At 38.1% G+C, this 21,256-nt stretch overlaps 1 protein-coding gene across 9 annotated transcripts in view; it reads right to left on the minus strand.

Moving 5' to 3' along the window:
* Window positions 1-31: 31 nt before the first annotated feature.
* Window positions 32-21,256, minus strand: part of XRN1 (5'-3' exoribonuclease 1) — a 137,867-nt gene continuing 116,642 nt past the window's right edge. For 5 of the 9 annotated variants that reach the window (XM_021669568.2, XM_064378770.1, XM_064378765.1 and 2 more), the window contains 5 exons: window positions 19,603-19,716; window positions 19,405-19,507; window positions 12,558-12,596; window positions 12,020-12,180; window positions 9,307-11,200 (listed from right to left, as the gene is read on the minus strand). In XM_021669568.2, the coding sequence (XP_021525243.1) occupies window positions 10,898-11,200; window positions 12,020-12,180; window positions 12,558-12,596; window positions 19,405-19,507; window positions 19,603-19,716 (720 nt within the window). In that variant the 3' untranslated portion in view covers window positions 9,307-10,897. Of the gene's footprint in view, window positions 61-5,169; window positions 8,064-9,306; window positions 11,201-12,019; window positions 12,181-12,557; window positions 12,597-19,404; window positions 19,508-19,602; window positions 19,717-21,256 lie in introns of those variants that run through there. The other 4 variants (XM_021669569.2, XM_064378766.1, XM_064378771.1 and 1 more) reach the window with 3 other exon arrangements.

Genomic DNA, 21,256 nt, shown 5'->3' on the forward strand with positions numbered 1-21,256 from the left:
GAGACAGAGTTTTGCTCTTGTGCAGTCTGGAGTGTAAGGGCCAGAGCCTCAGGTCTAGAACTGGGAGAGGGGCAGAGGGAAAAGATAAGTTGCAGCGAGCCTGGGAGAACTGCAGTAAAGTCGCTGAGAGACTTCTATCTGGCTGGAAGAGAAAGCTGGAATCTTTGTTTTACATAACATTTTGCCTAACACTACTTTAACATCAAACAATCTTAGGAAGAATCGAAGGAAAATCTTCCATTAAACTGTAGGAGCCCACACATCTCTCGGCACTACCATTGTAAGTCAGCTAGATCTCCACACCTGCTCTGAGCACATCAGCTACATTTTATCTGCTTTACATAGAAGAATAATGCTTGGAATCTTGTTGATTAAAGGATTCTGTGTCTTTAAAAAAGATTCACTGCAATTGGCAATGGAGTGCTATTGAAGAATTCTGAGCCAGGAAGGAGCAAGGGCAGGTTCCTTTTAGGAGATGCCTCTAATAGCAGAGTTGGGGAGGCAGGCAGTTTTGCCTGGTGACTGGGTCTCTGGCTTTGGGATCCTGCAGATGTAGATTTGAATTCTGCCTTTACCACTCACCATCTGTGCATTCCCGGGTAAGTCGCTTCACTTTCCTGAGCTTTAACCAGAAAACAGAGGTAATAACGCCTCTCTCGTGACACTGTAGTAGGGATTAAATGACAGAATTCTTATGAAGTACTTGATCTGTGAACAGTATTTCTTACTGTTATTTTTGTGGACTGAAGTGGTTCAAGACTGAAAGGAGGGAAAATAGTGGACTATTTGAACAGTCCAAATACAAGAGGAAGAGGATGTGCATGAAGGCATTAACCATGTGGCTGGAGGGCAGAGAGCAGACACAGGCGATAACGACGCACCAGGACTTGGGAACCAGTTGGATTTGGGAGGCGAAGAAGAGGGAAGGAAAGGCAGAATCAAAAGTGATTCATGTAATTGTCACTTGTATTACTTGCTGTTCATCAGTGTAGAAACATCAGATGGTGATATTTCTGCCAAAAAAAATGATGACTTACTTCACTTAGTGGCCTAGAGGAAATGTAATTGAGAAATCATTATCTGATAACCCCATAAATACTGGTTAAGACTGCAAGTTTTGCTCTCTGCTTTGTGGAAAGAGAGAGAGAGAGAGAGAGAAAATTTACAACCTACCTAGCTTAAATCAGGAAAAATTAGATACCCTGAACAGATCAATAACAAACAGCAAGATTGAAATGGTAATAAAAAGTCCAGGACCAGATTCACAGCAGAATTCTACTAGACATTCAAAGGAGAATTGGTACCAATCCTATTGACACTATTCCACAGGATGATGAAAGAGGGAATCCTCCTTAAATCATTCTATGAAGCCAGTATCACCCATAACCAAAACAAAAAAAGTACAGACTGATGAACATAGATACAAAATACTAGCTAACCAAATCCAATAACATATGCAAAAGATAGTCCACCATGATCAATGGGTTTCATATCAGGGATGCAGGGATGGTTTAACATAGGCAAGTCAATAAATGTGATATACCACATAAACAGAATTAAAAACAAAATCACATGATCATCTCAATAGATGCAGAAAAAGAATTCAACAAAATCCAGCATCCTTTATGATTAAAACTCTCAGCAAAATTGGCATACAAGGGACCTACCTCAGTATGATAAATGCCATCTATGTCAAACCCACAGTCAACATAATACTAAATGGGGAAAAGCTGAAAGCATTCCCTCTGAGAACTGGAACAAGATAAAGATGTCCACTCTCACAACTTCCCTTTAACATAGTATTGGAAGTCCTGGTCAGAGCAATCAGGCAAGAGAAAGAAATAAAGGGCATCCAAGTCAGTAAAGAGGAAGTCAAACTGTCACTGTTTGCTGATGACATGATTGTTTTCCTAGAAATCCATAAAGACTCCTCCAGAAAGCTCCTAGAACTGATAAAAGAATTCAGTACAGTTTCTGGATATGAAATGAATGTACACAAATCAGTAGCTCTTCTATATAACAGCAGCAAGCATGCAGAGAATCAAATCAAGTACTCAACCCCTTTTACAATAGCTGCAACAAAACAAAACAAAACAAAAAACCCCTTAGGAATATATCTAACCAAGGAGTCGGAAGACCTCTACAAAGAAAACCACAAAACACTGTTGAAAGAAATCACAGATTACACAAACAAATGGAAACACATTCTATGTTCATGGATGGTTAGAATTTATATTGTGAAAATGACCATACTACCAAAAGCAATCTACAAATTCACTGAAATCCTCATCAAAATACCACCATCATACTTCACAGAACTAAAAAAAAAATCCTAAAATTCACACGGAACCAAAAAAGAGCCTGCATAGCCAAAGCAAGACGAAGGGAAAAGAACAAATCTGGAGGCATCACATTACCTGATTTCAAACTATACTATAAGGCCATAGTCACCCAAACAGCATGTTACTGATATAAAAATAGGCACATAGACCAATGGAACAGAACAGAGAACTCAAAAGTAAACTCGAATACCTACATCAAACTGATCTTCGGCAAAGCAAACGAAAACATAAAGTGGGGATAGGTTACCCTATTCAACAAATGGTGCTGGGACAATTGGCTAGCCACATGTAGGAGAACGAAACTGGATCCTTGTCTCTCACTTTATGCAAAAATCAACTCAAGATGGATCAGGAACTTAAATCTAAGACCTGAAACTATATAAATCATAGTTTTTATATGAAGGTAACATTGGAAAACTTTCTAGACATTGGCTTAGGCAAGGATTTCATGACCAAGAACCCAAAAGAAAATGCAATAAAACCAAAGATAAATAGCTAGGACTTAATTAAATGAAAGAGTTTTTGCACAGCAAAAGGATGTCAGCAGAGTAAACAGACAACCCACAGAGTGGGAGAAAATCTTCCCAATCTATACAACTGGCAAAGGACTAATATCCAGAATCTACAACAAACTCAAACAAATCAGCAAGGAGCAAAAACAAATAATTACATCAAAAAGTGGGCTGAGGATATGAACAGAAAATTCTCAAAAGAAGATATACAAATGCCAACAAAGATATGAAAAAATACTCAACATCCCTGAGGATCAGGGAAATACAAATTAAAATCACAATGCAATATCACCTTACCCCTTCAAAAATGGCCCTAGTCAAAAAAAATAATAATAATTACAGCTGTTGGGGTGGATGTGGTGAACAGGGAATACTTCTACACTGCTGGTGGGAATGTAAACTAGTACAGCCACTGTGGAAAACGGTGTGGAGATTCCTTAAAGAATTTAAAGTAGATCTACTATTTGATCCAGCAATCCCACCATTGGGTGTCTACCCAGAAGAAACGTGCTGAGAGCAAATTCTGATGTGTGTGATATATCATATTGTTTGTTGAGAACACTGGCAAGGAACACCTAGTTGGCTCCCCAAAGCAGATAACTGCTTAAGGCATTCTAAAACAGGAAACAGGGCCTGGCGCGGTGGCTCACGCCTGTAATCCCAGCACTTTGGTAGGCCAAGGCGGGTGGATCACGAGGTCAAGAGATCGAGACCATCCTGGTCAACATGGTGAAACCTTGTCTCTACTAAAAATACAAAAAATTAGCTGGGCATGGTGGTGCGTGCCTGTAATCCCAGCTACTCAGGAGGCTGAAGCAGGAGAATTGCCTGAACCCAGGTGGCAGAGGTTGCGGTGAGCCGAGATCGCGCCATTGCACTCCAGCCTCGGTAATGAGCGAAACTCCGTCTCAAAAAAAAAACAAACAGGAAACAATATGAATATGTCTCACAGCAGATGAACTAGTTATTTGAGCACAGGATATGCTCTACCTCAATTGTTCCCTCATAAAGAATGCTTTCTCGTTTATCTTTAACCTATAGTGAATATATATACTAGTTGCCTGGTTAGTTTACCTTTAATCAATGAAAGAACACAGAGCATCTGCTTGTTAAACTTATCACTGGAATGTAAAGAATAAATACGTGAGTCAGAGTCTGCTCTGGACTCTCAGCTGGGAATGCTGTGAGCCCCCTGAGCCCATCTTTTGCACTCTATCTGTGTCTGTTTCTTAATGCCTTCAGCGCTGCTTGGGTTGGGGTCTCCACAGCTGAGCTGGTCTTGGCAGAAAGGAAGCCATTATACGAAAAAGATACTTGCACATGCATGTTTATAGCAGCACATTTCACAACTGCAGAAACATGGAACTGGGCTGGGCATGGTGGTTCACGCCTGTAATCCCAGCACTTTGGGAGGTCAAGGTGGGTGGATCACCTGAAGTCAGGAGTTTGAGACCAGCCTGGTCAACATGGTGAAACCCCATCTCTACTAAAAACACAAAAATTAGCTGGGCATGGTGGCATGTACCTGTAATTCTAGCTACTCAGGAGGCTGAGGCAGGAGAATTGCTTAAACCTGGGAGGTGGAGGTTGCAGTGAGCTGAGATTGTGCCATTGCACTCCAGCCTGGGTGATAAGAGTGAAAATTCCATCTCAAAAAAAAATGTGGAATGAACCAAAATGCCCATCAATCATGGAGTGAATAAAGAAACTGTGGTGCATGTGTGAGTGTATATATACATATGTATGGTGGAATACTACTCAGCTATAAAAAGGAATGAATTAATGGCATTTGCAGTGACCTGGATGAGAATGGAGACTATGATTCTAAGTGAAGTAATGCAGGAATGAAAAACCAAACATTGTATGTTCTCATAAGTGGGAGCTAAGCTATGAGGATGCAAATGCATAAGAATGACACAGTGGACTTTGGGGCTTGGAGAGAAAGGGTGGGAAGGGGGCAAGGGATAAGAGACTACAAATTGCATGCCGTGTACACTGCTAAGGTAATGGGTGAACCAAAATCTCACAAATCACCACAAAAGGACTTACTCATGTAATTAAACACTACCTGTTCCCCAATAACCTATGGAAATAAAAAATAATATAAAAAAATTAGCCAGGAATGGTGGCACGTGCCTGTTGTCCCAAATACTCAGAAGGCTGAGGCACGAGAATCGCGTGAACCTGAGAGGCAGAGGCAGTAGGGAGCCGAGATCTTTAGCCTGGGCAACAGAGCAAGACTCCGTCTCAAAAACAAGCAAAAAGACTAATGTTTCTACTTTTGATATCAGCATAGTAATAAAAGAACAAACAGCTTATAAAATCATTCTCAAGTCTTTAATTAAAATCCATAGAGCATTTAACATGAACAGATGTTTAAATTCTTTCAGTGACTCTCATATTTTAAAATCCTTCACACAGCATCGTGAGGCTAACTTCATGCTAGAAATCTACAGATAACTATATAACACCACAAAAATACATTGGGAGTCCATTCCAATGCAAGTTTACAACACTTTAATTGGCAGACAATGTAAAGACATTTAAAAACAAAAATTACAAAATGAGCACATAAAAGTCTTCCCTTTTGAATTTTTAATAAAATACTTCTCTGTATAAGATCTAATGAAAAATTCCAGTTACTTATAAAATAGTTATGTGAGAAATCAATTAAGAGATGCATCTCTACATGTATGAATTACCCTTTTGTTTAAATGAACAAAATGCTGAACACTTTGATGACACAGCACACCATCTATTACTCATATTAAAATAGATGAAAATACTCAAAGAAGCAGTTGGATACAGGAAAAGAAAATATGATACTTGAGGCTGAAATTTAAAAAAATCCAAAAAACAAAACAACCTCCCCATTCCCCACCAAACCCTTATAAGAAAAGGAATGAGAGAACATTAAGCAAACTGTTGACCAAATTCTCATTCTTATTATTTAATGAGAAACAGCATGAGAATTTGGCTTCAAATTACTAAAACAGCTACAAAACTTACTTGGCCTGAACAACTTAACAGCATACCAACTACTGAAATAACCAAGAGCAATTGGTGTACTGATGGAGGAAAAAACAAAAACAAACTTTTTACAGGTTTAACTTCGTAAAAAAAAAGTATCTTTTGGAAACCATAGTCTCCTTCACAAATTGCACTTGAGATGGCTGAATGCATTGATTGAGCAAGGCATTATTATTGGTTCACTGACACACACAAAAGCAGCTACACATAGTTGACATTTTGTACCATTAAAACTATTTTATACATGTTTTTCTTCTCTAAGAAAAGGATCTATGATGTTTGTGAAATTTAACAGCCTGCCTGTCTGCTCTGCCATATTTCTGGAGATCTGATGTTAGTTTGGTACTGTTTCTGTGATGGAGAAGCTTGACAGAAATATGAAAAAAGTCAGTTCGAACGATATTAATTTCTGGAATTTTAAGCTTTATCTTGACTACGAAAGGAAGCTCCTGCAAAACCGATGGTTTCACTGGCAAAGCTTACAAAATGTACATAATGAGCACTACCAGTTTGAATACCATGATTTTTCTTTAGAAAAATGACAAGTAAATTTCTGTAATTGATTTTTAAAGATAGAGAAGGTCTTTCACAGCCTCTTCTCTACAATAAATTGTCTTTTACAGTAAAAACACAATTTGGAAGCAACATGGTACTAAGAAACAGAAAGCAAGCTCACAAGGCTGAGAAATTGTACAGTTGCTTTAAAAAAAGTGTTCTAAATAATGGGAAGAAGTGTGACAGAATTAACTTCAGTGGAGATCTGCACAGTTCTATCTCATATCTAAGGTAAAAATTAACCACTATGAACAGTTACAACTAACAGAAAAAGAACTGATAAATAAGTGAGTAAAAGACCCTACAGTTTACCTATTATCCTTGAGCTAGAAAGATACAGTACGGTCCAAAAATGCAGTGACTGGGTATGTCTTATTTAACCGTTTTCCTTCTTCCATCTGCCTCCCTCTCTCTGCCTCCTCTCATTAAAACCAAGAATCCAGGTTAGTTTGGAAGTACCAATCTCAAATGAATGCAGAAATCTGATCATAGAAAAGAAACAATGAAAAACTTGCATCAACAGTTCTTCATCCCTCCCACCAATCGGGGAAAAAACCCTTCAATCTTTATTAGTTATTCCTTTGAAAAGCAAGAAGAATCTTAAATGGAAACCAAGGTTCAGTAGAGGTGACTTTAATTTTTTTGTGCAACTGAGTCTTAGATGTTTAAGACTTTAGTCTATATGATGTTTAAATCAATTAATACATTCAGTCAAATTCTAACACTAAGGCAATTATTAGGTAATGCAGGAAAATGTGAAAAGACACGGGACTGGAAGGAGCAATCTTTAAAATTCACTTAAGTTGCTCAAAAAAGAAAAAACTTACTGATCAGAAATATTTAGAAATAATGTTTCAGTTAAGAGAGGAAGGCTTAAATAGATTTAAGTACTCTAGTTATGTGGAAACGAAGGAATTTGGGGAATTTGTCCTGTGCCCTACAGTCTAAGTCCTCAGAAGATTTAAGCTGAAAGAGCATATTTTTAAACTTTGGAGGTGGTCTTAGTCCACCCTATCTCAAAGAGAAAATTTTAAGTTTCTTGAAGTCCAACTGCTTTTCAGATATACTCTACAGTCCAGGCATATCAACGGATCCAGCTTCCTCAAGATCATAATGGGGCAGAAATGGCCTCTGCCTCTTACATCCTCCACGTGGAGGGCACATCTCCCATTGACCTTAGGCCCACATTTGGAATAGGTCTACAAGGGGAAAAAAACAGAGAATGCCTGACCGCTATCCAGCCATTATGGAGCTCTCTCTTATCTTACATCTCTTTTCAGTTCTGATCTTTAGAATAATAATGTTAAAAAAAAAGTAAAAAAAATAAAACTTTTTTCTTTTTTAAGACAGAGTCTTGCTCTGCTGCTCAGGCTCTGAGTACAGTGGTGCAATCTCAGCTCACCGCAACCTCCGTCTCCCGGGTTCACGTGACTCTTCTGCCTCAGCCTCCCCAGTAGCTGGGATTACAGGCGCCCGCCACCACACCCGGCTAATTTTTGTATTTTCAGTAGAGATGGGCCTTCGTCATGTTGGCCAGGCTTGTATGGATGGAACTCCTGACCTCAAGTGATCTGCCGGCCTTGGCCTCCCAAAGTGCTGGGATTACAGGTGAGAGCCACTGAGCCTGGCCGGAAAATAAAACTCTTTTATTGCCTATCTGTATAGAATTGTCAGCTTGCTGTGCTCAAATACTGGGGAAGTATCTGTATGGGTTTAGTGGCACGATGTTTACTAAAATTTCCCTTTGGAGTTTTCAGAAGATGGCAGGTACTGCTTCTATGTTGTAAAACAGATGTGGGCTGCATGCTATTTATATAACTGTCACACAGGAATAATGAATGAATCAATTTCTCAATGATGGAATTTGTACAGTTGAGATGAAACATTACACACTTTAAAAGTAGGAACAGGAAATGTTGGGAACTAATCTTATCTGAACATCTGAATTTTATGTAAATAACAGAAAATAAAATCATGGAAACTCATACGACTGATAAATGACAGATAATGAATATTTCTCTCTTATACTGAAGGCACTGCTAATATACAAATAACCTACTAACATTTAAACTCTGAAATCAGCAGTTAGTGAAAGGAGTCCATTTAGTTTAATACCAGCATTTTAAAAAACAAGTAAGACTACTCTGAGTCATGGCAGAGGTTTCAATGAGCTAAATGAAAATCAGATAAAAGCTGCTCCATATAAAGATTGTGGTTCCTACCTTTAAAAAAGTATGCTATAACTTACTTCCTTAAAAATATAGGCATATCACAAAAACTAAAGAATAAATATATTATATATATATATATATATCTCAAAACATAGGTCCTGCTGAGAAATCTTCATAAATTCTAAAATAATTCCAACGGTTACAGCTTGAACCACACATTCACATATGACATGCAAAGAGAGAATCCTAGCATCATTGAACAGTTTAGCATAAAGCTAAAAATATAGAATTAGAATGAAATAGGCAGTAAATAATGTATATCACAAACTGATGACTGTGTCTCCTATATCGTAGCACACCTTGGAACTTAAAAAACAATTAGAATTTCTTCAGCCCCAAGAAGCACTACGTATCGACCAACTATGAAGCTCTCATAAAATGTCAAGTAAGCAAATAAAAACTACAATATGATGACTGTATCAGGTTAAGATACAGTCTATGGATGGGTCATCTTATAATGATGGACAAATTTGATTTTTGCTTTGGGCGGGCTCCTCTTGGGGATGGATTATGGAATTTAAACCATGTCACAGCTGTGAAGATCTGGCACAAGATAGAGTGGTAAAAAAAAATTTTTAAGTGACAGTGCCATAGTTTGGACAGTACTTTTCAATGATTATTTTAATAGCCTGTGAGTCCAAGTAAATGATCACTTTATTTGCCAGGGAGGGAAGTCCTAGGGTGGTTTCAGTTTCTCGCAGACATAGCTCAATTTTTACATCAATCCCTTTAAAGAAAATCTGTATTTCAAAGAATCTTTCTCTGCAGTAAATCTCGCAGAGGAATTTGCACTATTACACTTTAAAATTGTTATTGTTAACCTTTTTGGCAGCTCAATAGGAAAGCTAAACGTTTCAAACATGATAGTACTGGAAATTTTACCAGACTTTTTCCTAGCACTTAAATATGTATAAATGTACATAAAGACAAACTAGTAAGCATGACATGGGGAAATGGTCAGACCTTGTATTGTGTTTTTGGCCTTGAAAGTAGCAAGTGACCAGAATCTGCCATGGCAACAGGCTTTAAAAAAGACACTGTCTCAACTGTGGTTGGTGTTAGCACCAGCCAGCTCTCTGTACATTTGCTAGCTTGTATTTTTCTTAGACTAAGTAAACTTCTTATTTTTAGAAAGTGGAGGTCTGGTTTGTATCTTTCCCTGTACTTAATTGGGTAAAAGTCTTTTCCACAAACCACCATCTATTTTGTGAACTTTGTTAGTCATCTTTTATTTGGTAAATTATGAACTGGTGTAAATTTGTACAGTTCATGTATATTGATTGTGGCAAAGTTGTACAGATTTCTACATTTTGGATGAGAAATTTTTCTTCTCTCTATAATAAATTGTTTCTTGGCATTTAAAAAAAAGCCATACAAAAGAATACAATTTATTTTAATTAACTTGACTAATATTTCATATTTTATTAGAAGATTAATTTGTAATCATTGTACCCTGTAGATTCTGAAACAATTTTATTAGAAATTACTAATGCTGGTTCTTGAGTAATCTAAAAAATCGTACTTACTCAAATTCAGAATGCTATTTATAGTTCTAAGCAGTTAGATGAAATATTCTGAATAGTATTCTAAAGTTGCTTTGGTACAAAATTTAGAATAAAGCAAAACTGGCAGCACCACAACAAATGTGATCCTTTCACAGCAGGTCTAAAGGACCATCAGAGACAACGAAGCGTAAGTTAAAATACACATAAATAAGAGCCATTCTCCTGACAACTGTCTTACATCATTAAAAAGAGAAATAAAATCCACATTCAGTAAGTAATACTGGAGGCCCAAATTTCATGCTCCGTGTAATTATTCCTCAATGATAGTGTAAAAAATGCTTATTATTGCTAACTGATGCCTAATTCATAGTTCAGGATGCTTTAATGGTGAGGCCAATGATTAGAGTGGTTCATTTTAATGTTTAGTCCACTGATACTATAATATTATTTTAATACAAGGTTTAATTTAGTCTTTTTTTTTTTTTTTTTTACAGATTTGTTGAGGTATAATTGACGTACAACAAATTGTACATACTTAAAGTGCACAATTTGATACAATCTTTTAAACAGCATGAAAAGTGCCTAATAACTTAAAAATGAAAAAATTTCAATTTACACATATTATTTTAAAATAGTACATTCTAATTTTTATGAGATACAGATATGGATTTGTAAAAAGGTAGATGGAAAGAGAAGAAATAACTTAATTCCAAAAGCCAAATTTATTCAGAAGGTTTAGAAACACCAAAATTGACAGCCAGTTTTCTTGATTTTCTTCTTGAAGAAGAGCTTGGTGTTGGCTTATGGTGAGATACACCATGGCCTTGTGAGGCAGTTTCAACTTGAAAAGAAGATGTGGGTTGAGCAATCTGAGAGGACTTTAAAGAAGCTGATGAGCTCTCCTGTGGACTTACTTTGACAGTATTGGAAGAATCTGGCTGGCTAGTCTGAACAGGAGTGGCTTGGGAACACTGGGCTTCCTTATTCTCAAAGTTCTTTTTGTTTGCAACCCTTTTTTTAGTAACCTGTTAGGAATAAAAGCATCAATAATAAAATGCAGGCAAAAAAATAGCCAATGTTGGAAATTACCATAAACCATGCATGCTGTTAATATTTGTCAATCACAGCTGATCTGTGACTTCCACTTATAATTTCCAAGGAAGACTTCGGTAATTCAAAGAACTTAGTTAAAATAAAAATATTTAAAATTCTTGGACTGGGCATGGTATGCTCACAGCTGTAATCCTAGCACTTTGGGAGGCTGAGGCAGGTAGATTGTTAGAGATCAGGAGTTCGAGACCTGCTCTGGGCAACATGGCAAAACCCCATCTCTACGAAAAAATTACAAAAACTAGACAGGCATGGTGGCACATGCCTGTAGCGTCAGGTACTTGGGAGTCTAAGGTGGGAGGATCACTTGAGCCCAGGAGGTCGAGGCTGCAGGGAGCTGAGATTGTGCATGGGCTACACTCCAGCCGGGGATACAGAGTGAGATCTTGTCTCCAAAAAATTAATTAATTAATAAAATAAAAAATAATAAAAACCAAATAAATACAATTCTCCATAGGTTAAATATTTTAAAAATACTTCTGATTTTATTTATATTCCTGATTTTAATCATTCTGTATTAGAATGGCATATTATTCCTTGGTACAATTATCATTTATTAGAACACAAAATCAGAGAGTAGGGACAGGTCAGACTTGTCAACCATTGCCTTCTTACTACCCATACTAGTACTGAACTTCCAGTTGGCACTAAGTCAACTGAATAAAAAAATGTTTATCAATAGTCTTTCAGCATTAAACAAGTAATTCTCTTTAAAATATTATTTTTTTTCTCACCTGCAGAGGTATAAACTGATTGTGCACACCTCCTGGCATTCCCCCAGCCACGGGCACGGTCCCAGAATATAAAGTATGATGGAAGGGCTTCCCAGGAACTGGCACTGGTGGTCCCCATGGCACTGAGCCAAAGAGATGAGATGATGAAGGCATTATATTAGCTGTAGAAAATCAAGAAAAATTTTTCTTTTAGTGAAATGATATCATCAAAGCTCTGAAATTTGAGACCTCCTTCTGCTAGCCTTTTTGGGCTTTTTTTTTTCCCTTTGACAAAAGGCCTACACTTACTTAACTTATAATTACTCTTGCTTACAACATTCAACCTCAGGATCCCTTCCTAGGACGATGCGGACTATCTACAGAAATGAATTTATCATCACACTGGCCTGCAAAGGAGAGTAATACTAGTAATACCACATGCTGATACAAATTTTAGGAATATTTGCAATGACATTTCTAAAAATAATAAAAGGGTCAAGAAACTGTCCCTTGGGAGAGAAAGGCTTGGGCACAAAGAGAGAAATCTTAAGGATCTCACCTGCCCCCAATGCTAAGTTGCTTCCATAGTGATCCCAGCCTACAAAAAAACCAAAAAAGCTCAAGTCCTGAAATCTCATCACTTTCATATGACAGGCAGAATCTTTCTTTTCTCTATTTTAATATTTGTAAGTCAAGAAGTTTTTTCATTTACACTGTGTTTCTTATTAAAAATGTATTCAACCAATGGGTTCTAAACCTAATTTGTATATCTGAGTCACTTGAGGAGCTTATGAAATACAGATTCCTGGGCAGGGCCTCAGGCCTAGTAAGCCAGACTCTGAGGGGCCCTGGAGTTGGTATTAAGCTCCACAGGTGATTCTTATGCAGACCGCCTGTACCAGTGCAGCATTTGAAAACTACGATATCAAACAGTGACAATCAAGACACCAGCATACTGCCACTGAAGAAGGTATGTACTATGTTCAAATCTTTTCATAGAAATAAAAAAGCAGCCAGACCTGTACAATAATATATCTTAATTAAAATTCAGCTACTTAAAACATTTTTGGATCAGGGGAGAATAATATTTCAGTGTTATGAAATACAGATACGCAAATTCTAAGAGGAGGAAAACTTTTAATATGAAAAACACTAATAAGATTCAGAAAATTAGGCCAGCTGCACTCATGCCTGTAATCCCAGCACTTTGGGATGCCAGGCATGGTGTGTGCCTGTGGTCCCAGTGACTCGGGAGGCTCATGTGCAAGGATCGCTTGAACCTGGGAGGCAGAGGTTGCAATGAGCCAAGATTGTGTCACTGCACTCTAATTTGGGTGACAGAGTGAGACCTTGTCTCAAAAAAGAAAAGAAAAGTAGAAAATTTGGTCTTGAAACTATCTACAAGCAACTTTGGTGGGAGTCACAATGCTAAGAAGGTCCATTTAAAAGATGCTATGCTGGGCCGGGCACGGTGGCTCAAGCCTGTAATCCCAGCACTTTGGGAGGCCGAGGCGGGTGGATCACAAGGTCAAGAGATCGAGACCATCCTGGTCAACACGGTGAAACCCCGTCTCTACTAATACAAAAAATTAGCTGGGCATGGTGGCGCGTGCCTGTAATCCCAGCTACTCAGGAGGCTGAGGCAGGAGAATTGCCTGAACCCAGGAGGCGGAGGTTGCGGTGAGCCGAGATCGCACCATTGCACTCCAGCCTCGGTAACAAGAGCGAAACTCCGCCTCAAAAAAAAAAAAAAAAAAAAAAGATGCTATGCTAATCTTATAATGGTCAACTCTGTAATTTCCCCCAAGAAATCATCGTTATAAATATGAAATACATATTCCTCAACTGGGACACTTTATATCATAAAAATTGTTTTATACCATAAAATAGAAACATACAAAATAACTTTAAAATATTAATCTAATGCTTAAGATGTTCTCTGCTGATTAACCTTCAAATCTCTTGGCATTTATATTTTAACTGGAATATTTGGAGAACACCTTTATAGGACCAAAAGCATCCCAATTATAACCTTAGAATTATTTGTAGATTTGAATAAACTAATCGACATGAAAAGCTTAAAATAGCAGTAATAAATGGGTATAACAATCATTCCTTTTAAAAAATATATTATCGTAAGATAAATTCTTTTTTAGAGAAGTTTGTGTGCAAATTTTTAGGCACTCTACACCTACTAATTACTTAAAATTAATCTATACATAGCTACTGTATTCATTCTTGAATGTGAAGCAGCAGCAGTCAAATTAGACTTTACAAGTTATGGGGATACTACTACACTGAGCTATATATAAAAGCATCAGATCCATTATGTCATGAAAACTTTCTGACTAAAACATTGTTGGCCGGGCCCAGTGGTTCATGCCTATAATCCTGGTACTTTGGGAGGCCAAGGCCGGTAGATCGCTTGAGCCCAGGGTTTGGGACCAGCCAGAACAACATGGTGAAAACCCTGTCTCAACAAAAAGATATAAAAATTAGCCAGGTGTGATGGCATGTGCTGTAGTCCCAGCCACTTGGGAGGCAGAGGTAGGAAGATCAACTGAGCCCAAGGAGGTTGAGGCTGCAGTAAGCCCTGATCATGCCACTGCACTCCAGCCTGGGCGACAGAGTGAGACTCTGTCTCAAAAAAAAAAAAAAAAAAAAAATCTAAGTCTGTCGTGGTGTTGTCCTTTTTTTTCTTTGAGACAGGGTCTTACTCCGTCACCTAGGATGGAGTGCAGTGGCACAATCTTGGCTCACTGCAGCCTCTGCCTCACAGGCTCAACTGAGCTTCCTGCCTCAGTTTCCCAAGTAGCTGGAACTACAGGTACCTGCCACCATGCTTAGTTAATTTTTTCTCTTTTTTGTACTGACAAAATATAGAGTCGAACTCATGGCTCTAGTGATCCTCCCATCTAAGCCTCTCAAAGTGCTAGGATTACAGGCATGAGCCACAACACCCAGCTGTCTGTTTTCAAAGCCCATGCTTTTGTTACTGTACTGCACTGGGATTCCTTTGACTGTATAAACAATGTTTTGTTTTGTTTTGGTTTGGGTTTTTGGGGCTTTTCTTGAGACAGGCCTTCCAAAGTGCTGGGATTACAGACGTGAGCCATTACAGACACCAGTTCTGCAGGCGTGAGCCGCTATACCTGGCTCAGACTTGGATTTTGAATATCAGAATGCTAAATTACATTAAAAAAAAAAATCAAAATACTATATACACATTGTATTACTAAAATAGATTTTCTTTTTTCTTTTTTTGAGACAGAGTCTAGCTTTGTCACCCAGGCTGGAGTATAGTGAGGCGACTGCGGCGCACTGCAACCTCAGCCTCCTGGATTCAAGCAATTCTCCTGCCTCAGCCTCCTGAGCAGCTGGGACTACAGGTATGTGCCACCACACCCACCCAGCTAATTTTTGAATTTTCGTATTTTTAACAACAGAGATGGGGTTTTGCCGTGTTGGTCAGGCTGGTCTTGAACTCCTGACCTTAAGTGATCCGCCTGCTTTGGCCTCCCAAAGTGCTAGGATTACAGGTGTGAGCCACCACACCTGGCCTAAAAAAGATTTTCAACAGAAAACAGCAGACATCTGTTCTACTCCAGGTTGAACTGTTTTAGATATTTATTTCCACACTGTTCCATAATTTGCTTATGCTACTTGTTAAAAATTTATTAACTTTAGGCATTTTTAGATCTGACTTCCTATTTAAATATATCAAAATTCAGTTTTGCATTACCCCTCACTATTTACCCTGTACCCTCAATGTAAGTTTATTACATCATTTGTTTAAATATACAAGCAGTGTTATCTATTTGTGATATGTGGCTATGTAAATATTATCAGTGCAGAGCCAAACTGGGTAATCTGATTATGTTTCTTTTCTTTTTTTTTTTTTGAGATGGAGTCTCTGTTGCTCAGGCTGGAGTGCAGTGGTGTTATCTTGGCTCACTGAAACTTCCACCTCCCAGGTTCAAGCAATTCTCCTGCCTCAGCCTCCCGAGTAGCTGGGATTATAGGTGCGCACCACCATGCCTGGCTAATTTTTTTGTATTTTTAGTAGACAAGGAGTTTCACCATGTTGGACAGGCTGGTCTCAAACTCCTGATCTCATGATCTGCCCGCCTCAGCCTCCCAAACTGCTGGAATTACAGGTGTGAGCCACTGTTCACAGCCAATGTTTCTTTTCTTGTAAAACCTTTTGTTTTTACTTGAGTTAGGAATTAATTATGTTTTTTTTAAGAGACAGGTCTCATTCTGTCATTCAGGCTGGGGTGCAGTGGCACGATCACAACTCACTGCAGCCTTGACCTCCCAGGCTCAAGTGATCCTCCTGCCTCAGCCTCCCAAGTAGCTGGGACTACAGTTGCATGCCACCATGCCTGGCTACTTTTGTGACTTTTGTAGAGACGCTGTTTTATCATGTTGCCCAGGCTGTTTCACCATGTTGCCCACTCTAATAATTATTTTTTAAAAGCTTAGTCCTGCTCTTATCAATTCTTTAGGAAAAATATAATAAAAGCTGCTTAGTGAGCGGAGGTTGTGCCACTGCACTCCAGTCTGGCGCCTGGTGACGGAGTGAGACTCTGTCTCAAAAAAAAAAAGCTGTTTAGTCTTCTCTGTACTTATCCTTAATGTTTTCCTTTTGCTCCTCTATTAATAACCTTCCTTACTGCCAAGACTCCCCTCTGCCTCTCTAGTTGGGACTAGTCACTTTCTAGACCCGCTGAGCAGCTGGCATCCTGGGATTTCCACTCATTGTATAACTACACTAGATCTATAATTTGTTATTTTGGTTTCAAACTACTGCTCTGTTTTTTTGGAACATATAATTCAGTAGGTTCTTAAGAAAGGGTAAGCAAGGCATGATGGCTCATGCTTGTAATCTTGGCATTTTCAAAGGCTGAAGTGGGAGGATTGCTTGAGCCCAGGACTTTAGCTCGGACAACATAGTGAGACGTTGTCACTTCATAGGAAAAAAAAAGGCGCATAAGAAATAAATTTGCTGCATTGGAATTGAATTATTTTCTGTGTGCAAAAAAATAAAAAAAAAAAAGAAATTTGCATATCTGAAAATATCTTTATTTCTCCTTTGTACTAGATTCACAGTTTGGCAGAGAATACCTCAAAAAACCCTGAGGCAGAATTTAGGATGAAACTCATTCTGCCTCAGGGTTTTGAGGTATTCAATGCTTTCTGGCTTCTAGGCACTGTTCAATAGTGCAGTACCATTCTAATTCTTGATCTTTTATATATACTGTATTTCCTCTCTTCTCTGAATGTCTTAGGACCATTTTTTTATCATTAGTATTCAGAATCTGAAGATAAGCTGTGTCTTTATTCACTGTGCTTAACATTTTGTGGCTCTTTTAGTTGAGAGATGTATAGTTTTGTTTTAGAAAACTTTCTTTTTTCTTTTTGACACTTAATCTCCTTTCCCTAATCACGGATCACTTTTTCTGGAACTCCAATAAGGTGGGAGCTGGATCTGTGCCCTAAATCTGTGTTCTTTCTTATTTTACAGCTTTTATCTTCTTTGGCTTTACTAGGACTTTATCTGCTAAATTTTAAAATCTTACTTGTTCTCTAATTATTCTTTTTTCATTGAATCTTGTTCTTATTTTTTGATTGCAATACTATTTTATTTCACTAAAGATATTAATTATAGCTGTCTTTGCAGTTTTCTGATTTCCTACATTATCTCTGTTTCCAGGTACTTTTCATTTCTTATTTTAACTTTCTTTCATTTTACAGATTTTCCTTTTCATGGTCTAGTATTTATACATATTAAAGAGGGAGACATTAAGGCTGTGATGAGAAGCAGTGTCTATGTGGGGAAGGAGAAGGGCTAGGCCACTAGATGATTTGAGGGCTTTACTCTAGGATGACTGGTTAGTGAGCCAGGCTTTTGGTTGGGACACTCTCTAAAACTTGGTAGGTCTTTTCCTTGGAAGTCAATAAATTTTTGATACATTTATTTTATAAAAGAAACATCCAGCCAGGCGTGGTGGCTCACATCTGTAATCCAAGCACTTTGGAGGCCAAGGCGAGTGGATCACCTGAGGTCGGGTGATCAGACCAGCCTGACCAACAGGGTGAAACCCCATCTTAAAAAAAAAAAAAGAAAAAGGAAACATCCTCCAATTTCCTATCTGGGGAGAAGGGCATGGCTGGCTACAATCTGAGAATAGGATGAGGAAAGGGGAACTTTTATTTAATCTCTGTATTTTCAGTCTCACATTTCATTCTCTACTCTGCCTGATACTCCCATGCTTATGCTCATTTGCAATCTCTTCTACAGGCACTTTAGCTTGTAGCTTTTAACTTTGCTCTGCTAAAATGGTTACTTCTTCAGTTGTTTTTCTCAACACAAACTCTTTTCAAACCTCTAATCTGCTGATATTGCTCCTATCTCTTTGTCCTCGTATATTTACACTTTTGAAATCTTTTATTATTCAGTTTAATGAGAAGAGATAACTGCATGTGGTAAATTTAACCAGTATTATTAACCCTTCCAATGCTTACTGTGAGGATTAGATATTTAGAATTCCTGGAGTATTACCTGGCAGTAGATGCAGAAAAGTGATTTTCTAAACTTAAATAAATTATTGGCTTTAAAACAATAATAAAGATATGGGGAAGCCAACTGCTATTAGTAAAAAGGCTGAGTGATTTAGAAAATCTCTGAACTTAAGATTTAGAATTATAAAATGTTAGTCTCAACAAGATTTTGGATATAGACTACTGCAAATAAGAAAATACAGTCCAGGCGGGCGGTGGCTCACGCCTGTAATCCCAGCACTTTGGGAGGCCGAGGCGGGTGGATCATGAGGTCAAGAGATCGAGACCATCCTGGTCAACATGGTGAAACCCCGTCTCTACTAAAAATACAAAAAATTAGCTGGGCATGGTGGCGCGTGCCTGTAATCCCAGCTACTCAGGAGGCTGAGGCAGGAGAATTGCCTGAACCCAGGAGGCGGAGGTTGCGGTGAGCCGAGATCGCGCCATTGCACTCCAGTCTGGGTAACAAGAGCGAAACTCTGTCTCAAAAAAAAAAAAAAAAAAAAAAAAATACAGTCCTGAATAAATTACATGATTTTTTTTTTTACCTTTTGGTGTCTAACATAAACCCAAATTTATCTGTTAGCAGCTATTGGAGAATAAGGGCCTGCCCACTCAAAGAACCTCCTCTTACTACTCTAGCCATATCAGAGGCTGGAAGAAGAGAATGGTATTTCTAGATGAATTTGCAGGCTCTGGCTTTAGGCTTTCTCACAATTTCTTCTTACATTCCTAGATATTTAAGTATATTTTTGATTTTTTAAAAGTGATGATGCTTTTTAAAAGAGCTTAGTAAAAATAACAACTCAATGACAAATACTTATAAATGAAAAACATCTTACCAGTAGCTTGGGGAAAAACTGGAGGAATGGTTCCGGGTGGTACAGCAGAAGGATAATTTGCAAATACAGGTGAAGGCAAAGGGAAATTCATACCTAAGGAGCCCTGTGGAAGTATTTAAAAATTATAAGACAACACAATGCAAACTTTCTATAGAGACTAATAAAAAATTTAACAGAGAAGTCATGGACAGTTCTTACCAACTGTTGTAAAGCAAAAAGTGCAGCTTTCTCCTTGGCTTCATTTTCAGAGTGGCACTGTGGCCCATGTACCAGTAAGCCATTAGATAATTTTACTTGGCAAATGGTCATTGTCTAAAAAGAGAGAATATATATGTCTATGAAATTCTCTGTCTAGGAAGTTGACCTTCTCCAGAGCTTAGTCTAAACAAGTAAAATACTTTTAACAAGAATTTTAAAAAGGGCTTTCAGTTTAAGTTTTGAACTGCCAGGCAAAAATTTTAGAGTTGTTGCCTTATCTTTCAGTGTTTACAAAACAAAAAGCTTTCTAAAGCTGGCTGAAGGGTCAAGCAACTGAATGCGAATGAAAGTTAGCAAATTTTTTTTTTTTTAAAAGGGGTTGACAAACTATGGAGTTCTGCCTCTTTTTGTAAATAAAGTTTTACTGGAACATAGCCACATCTATTCTAATGATTGCTTTCACACTCTAACTGCAGAGTTCGGAAGTTGTGATAGAGACCATCTGGCCCACAAGGCCTAAAATGTTTACTATCTGACTCTTTACAGAAAAAGTTTGCTGACTCATGTTTATACCATTTTTTACTTGAAGTATTTTGGTAATATGCATTAATTGCCAAAATATAAAAGATTCAGAAATTCTGATCTGTTTTCTACTCATATTTAAATTATAACTATATTATACTCTTTTTGTTTTATAAAAAAGCTTGCTTTGTTTTGGTTTACCTTAATTTTTGTTTTTCAATAGATTTAGGGGGTACAAATGTAGTTACATGGATATACTACATACTGGTGAAATGTGGACTTTAGTGTACCCATCGCCAATAGTATACATTGTACCCAACAGGTCATTTCTCTTTCTTTTTTTTTTTTTTCTTTTTTTTGAGACAGAGTCTTGCTTTGTCACCAGGCGCCAGGCTGGAGTGCAGTGGCGCAATCTCGGCTCACTGCAACCTCCGCCTCCCGGGTTCAAGCAATGCTCCTGCCTCAGCCTCCCAAGTAGCTGGGACTACAGGCACGCGCCACCATACCCAGCTAATTTTTGTATTTTTTTAAGTACAGACGGGGTTTCGCAATGTTGGCCAGGATGGTCTCGATCTCTTGACCTTGTGATCCGCCTGCCTCAGCCTCCCAAAGTGCTGGGATTACAGGAGTGAGCCACCGCGCCCGGCCTCCCAACAGGTCATTTCTCATCCCTCATATCCCTCTCACCATCCCATCTTTTGGAATCTCTAATGTCTTTCATCCCACTCTGTATGTCCATGTTTAGCTCCCATTTATAAATGAGAACATGTGGTATCTGACTCTCTGTTTCTTATTTCATTTAGGATAATCGTCTTCACTTCCATTCATGTTGCTGCAAGATACACGACTTCATTCTTTTGATGGTTGAATAGTATTACATAGTATATGTATACACACACATACACACCCCACAATTTCTTTATCCAATCATCCATTGATGGACATTTAGGTTGATTCCATATCTTTGCTACTCTGAATAGTGCTGTGATAAACATACAAGTCCAGGCATACTTTTTATGTAATGATTTCTTTTCCTGGGGTAGATACTCAGAAGTGAGATTGCTGGATTAAATCACAGTTCCATTTTTAGCTCTTTGAGAAATCATCAGACTGTTTACATACAGGTTGTACT

The sequence above is a fragment of the Aotus nancymaae genome, unplaced genomic scaffold (assembly GCF_030222135.1).
Source record: "Aotus nancymaae isolate 86718 unplaced genomic scaffold, 86718_ANA_hifiasm-v0.15.2.pri h1tg000019l, whole genome shotgun sequence".
NCBI lineage: Eukaryota > Metazoa > Chordata > Mammalia > Primates > Aotidae > Aotus > Aotus nancymaae.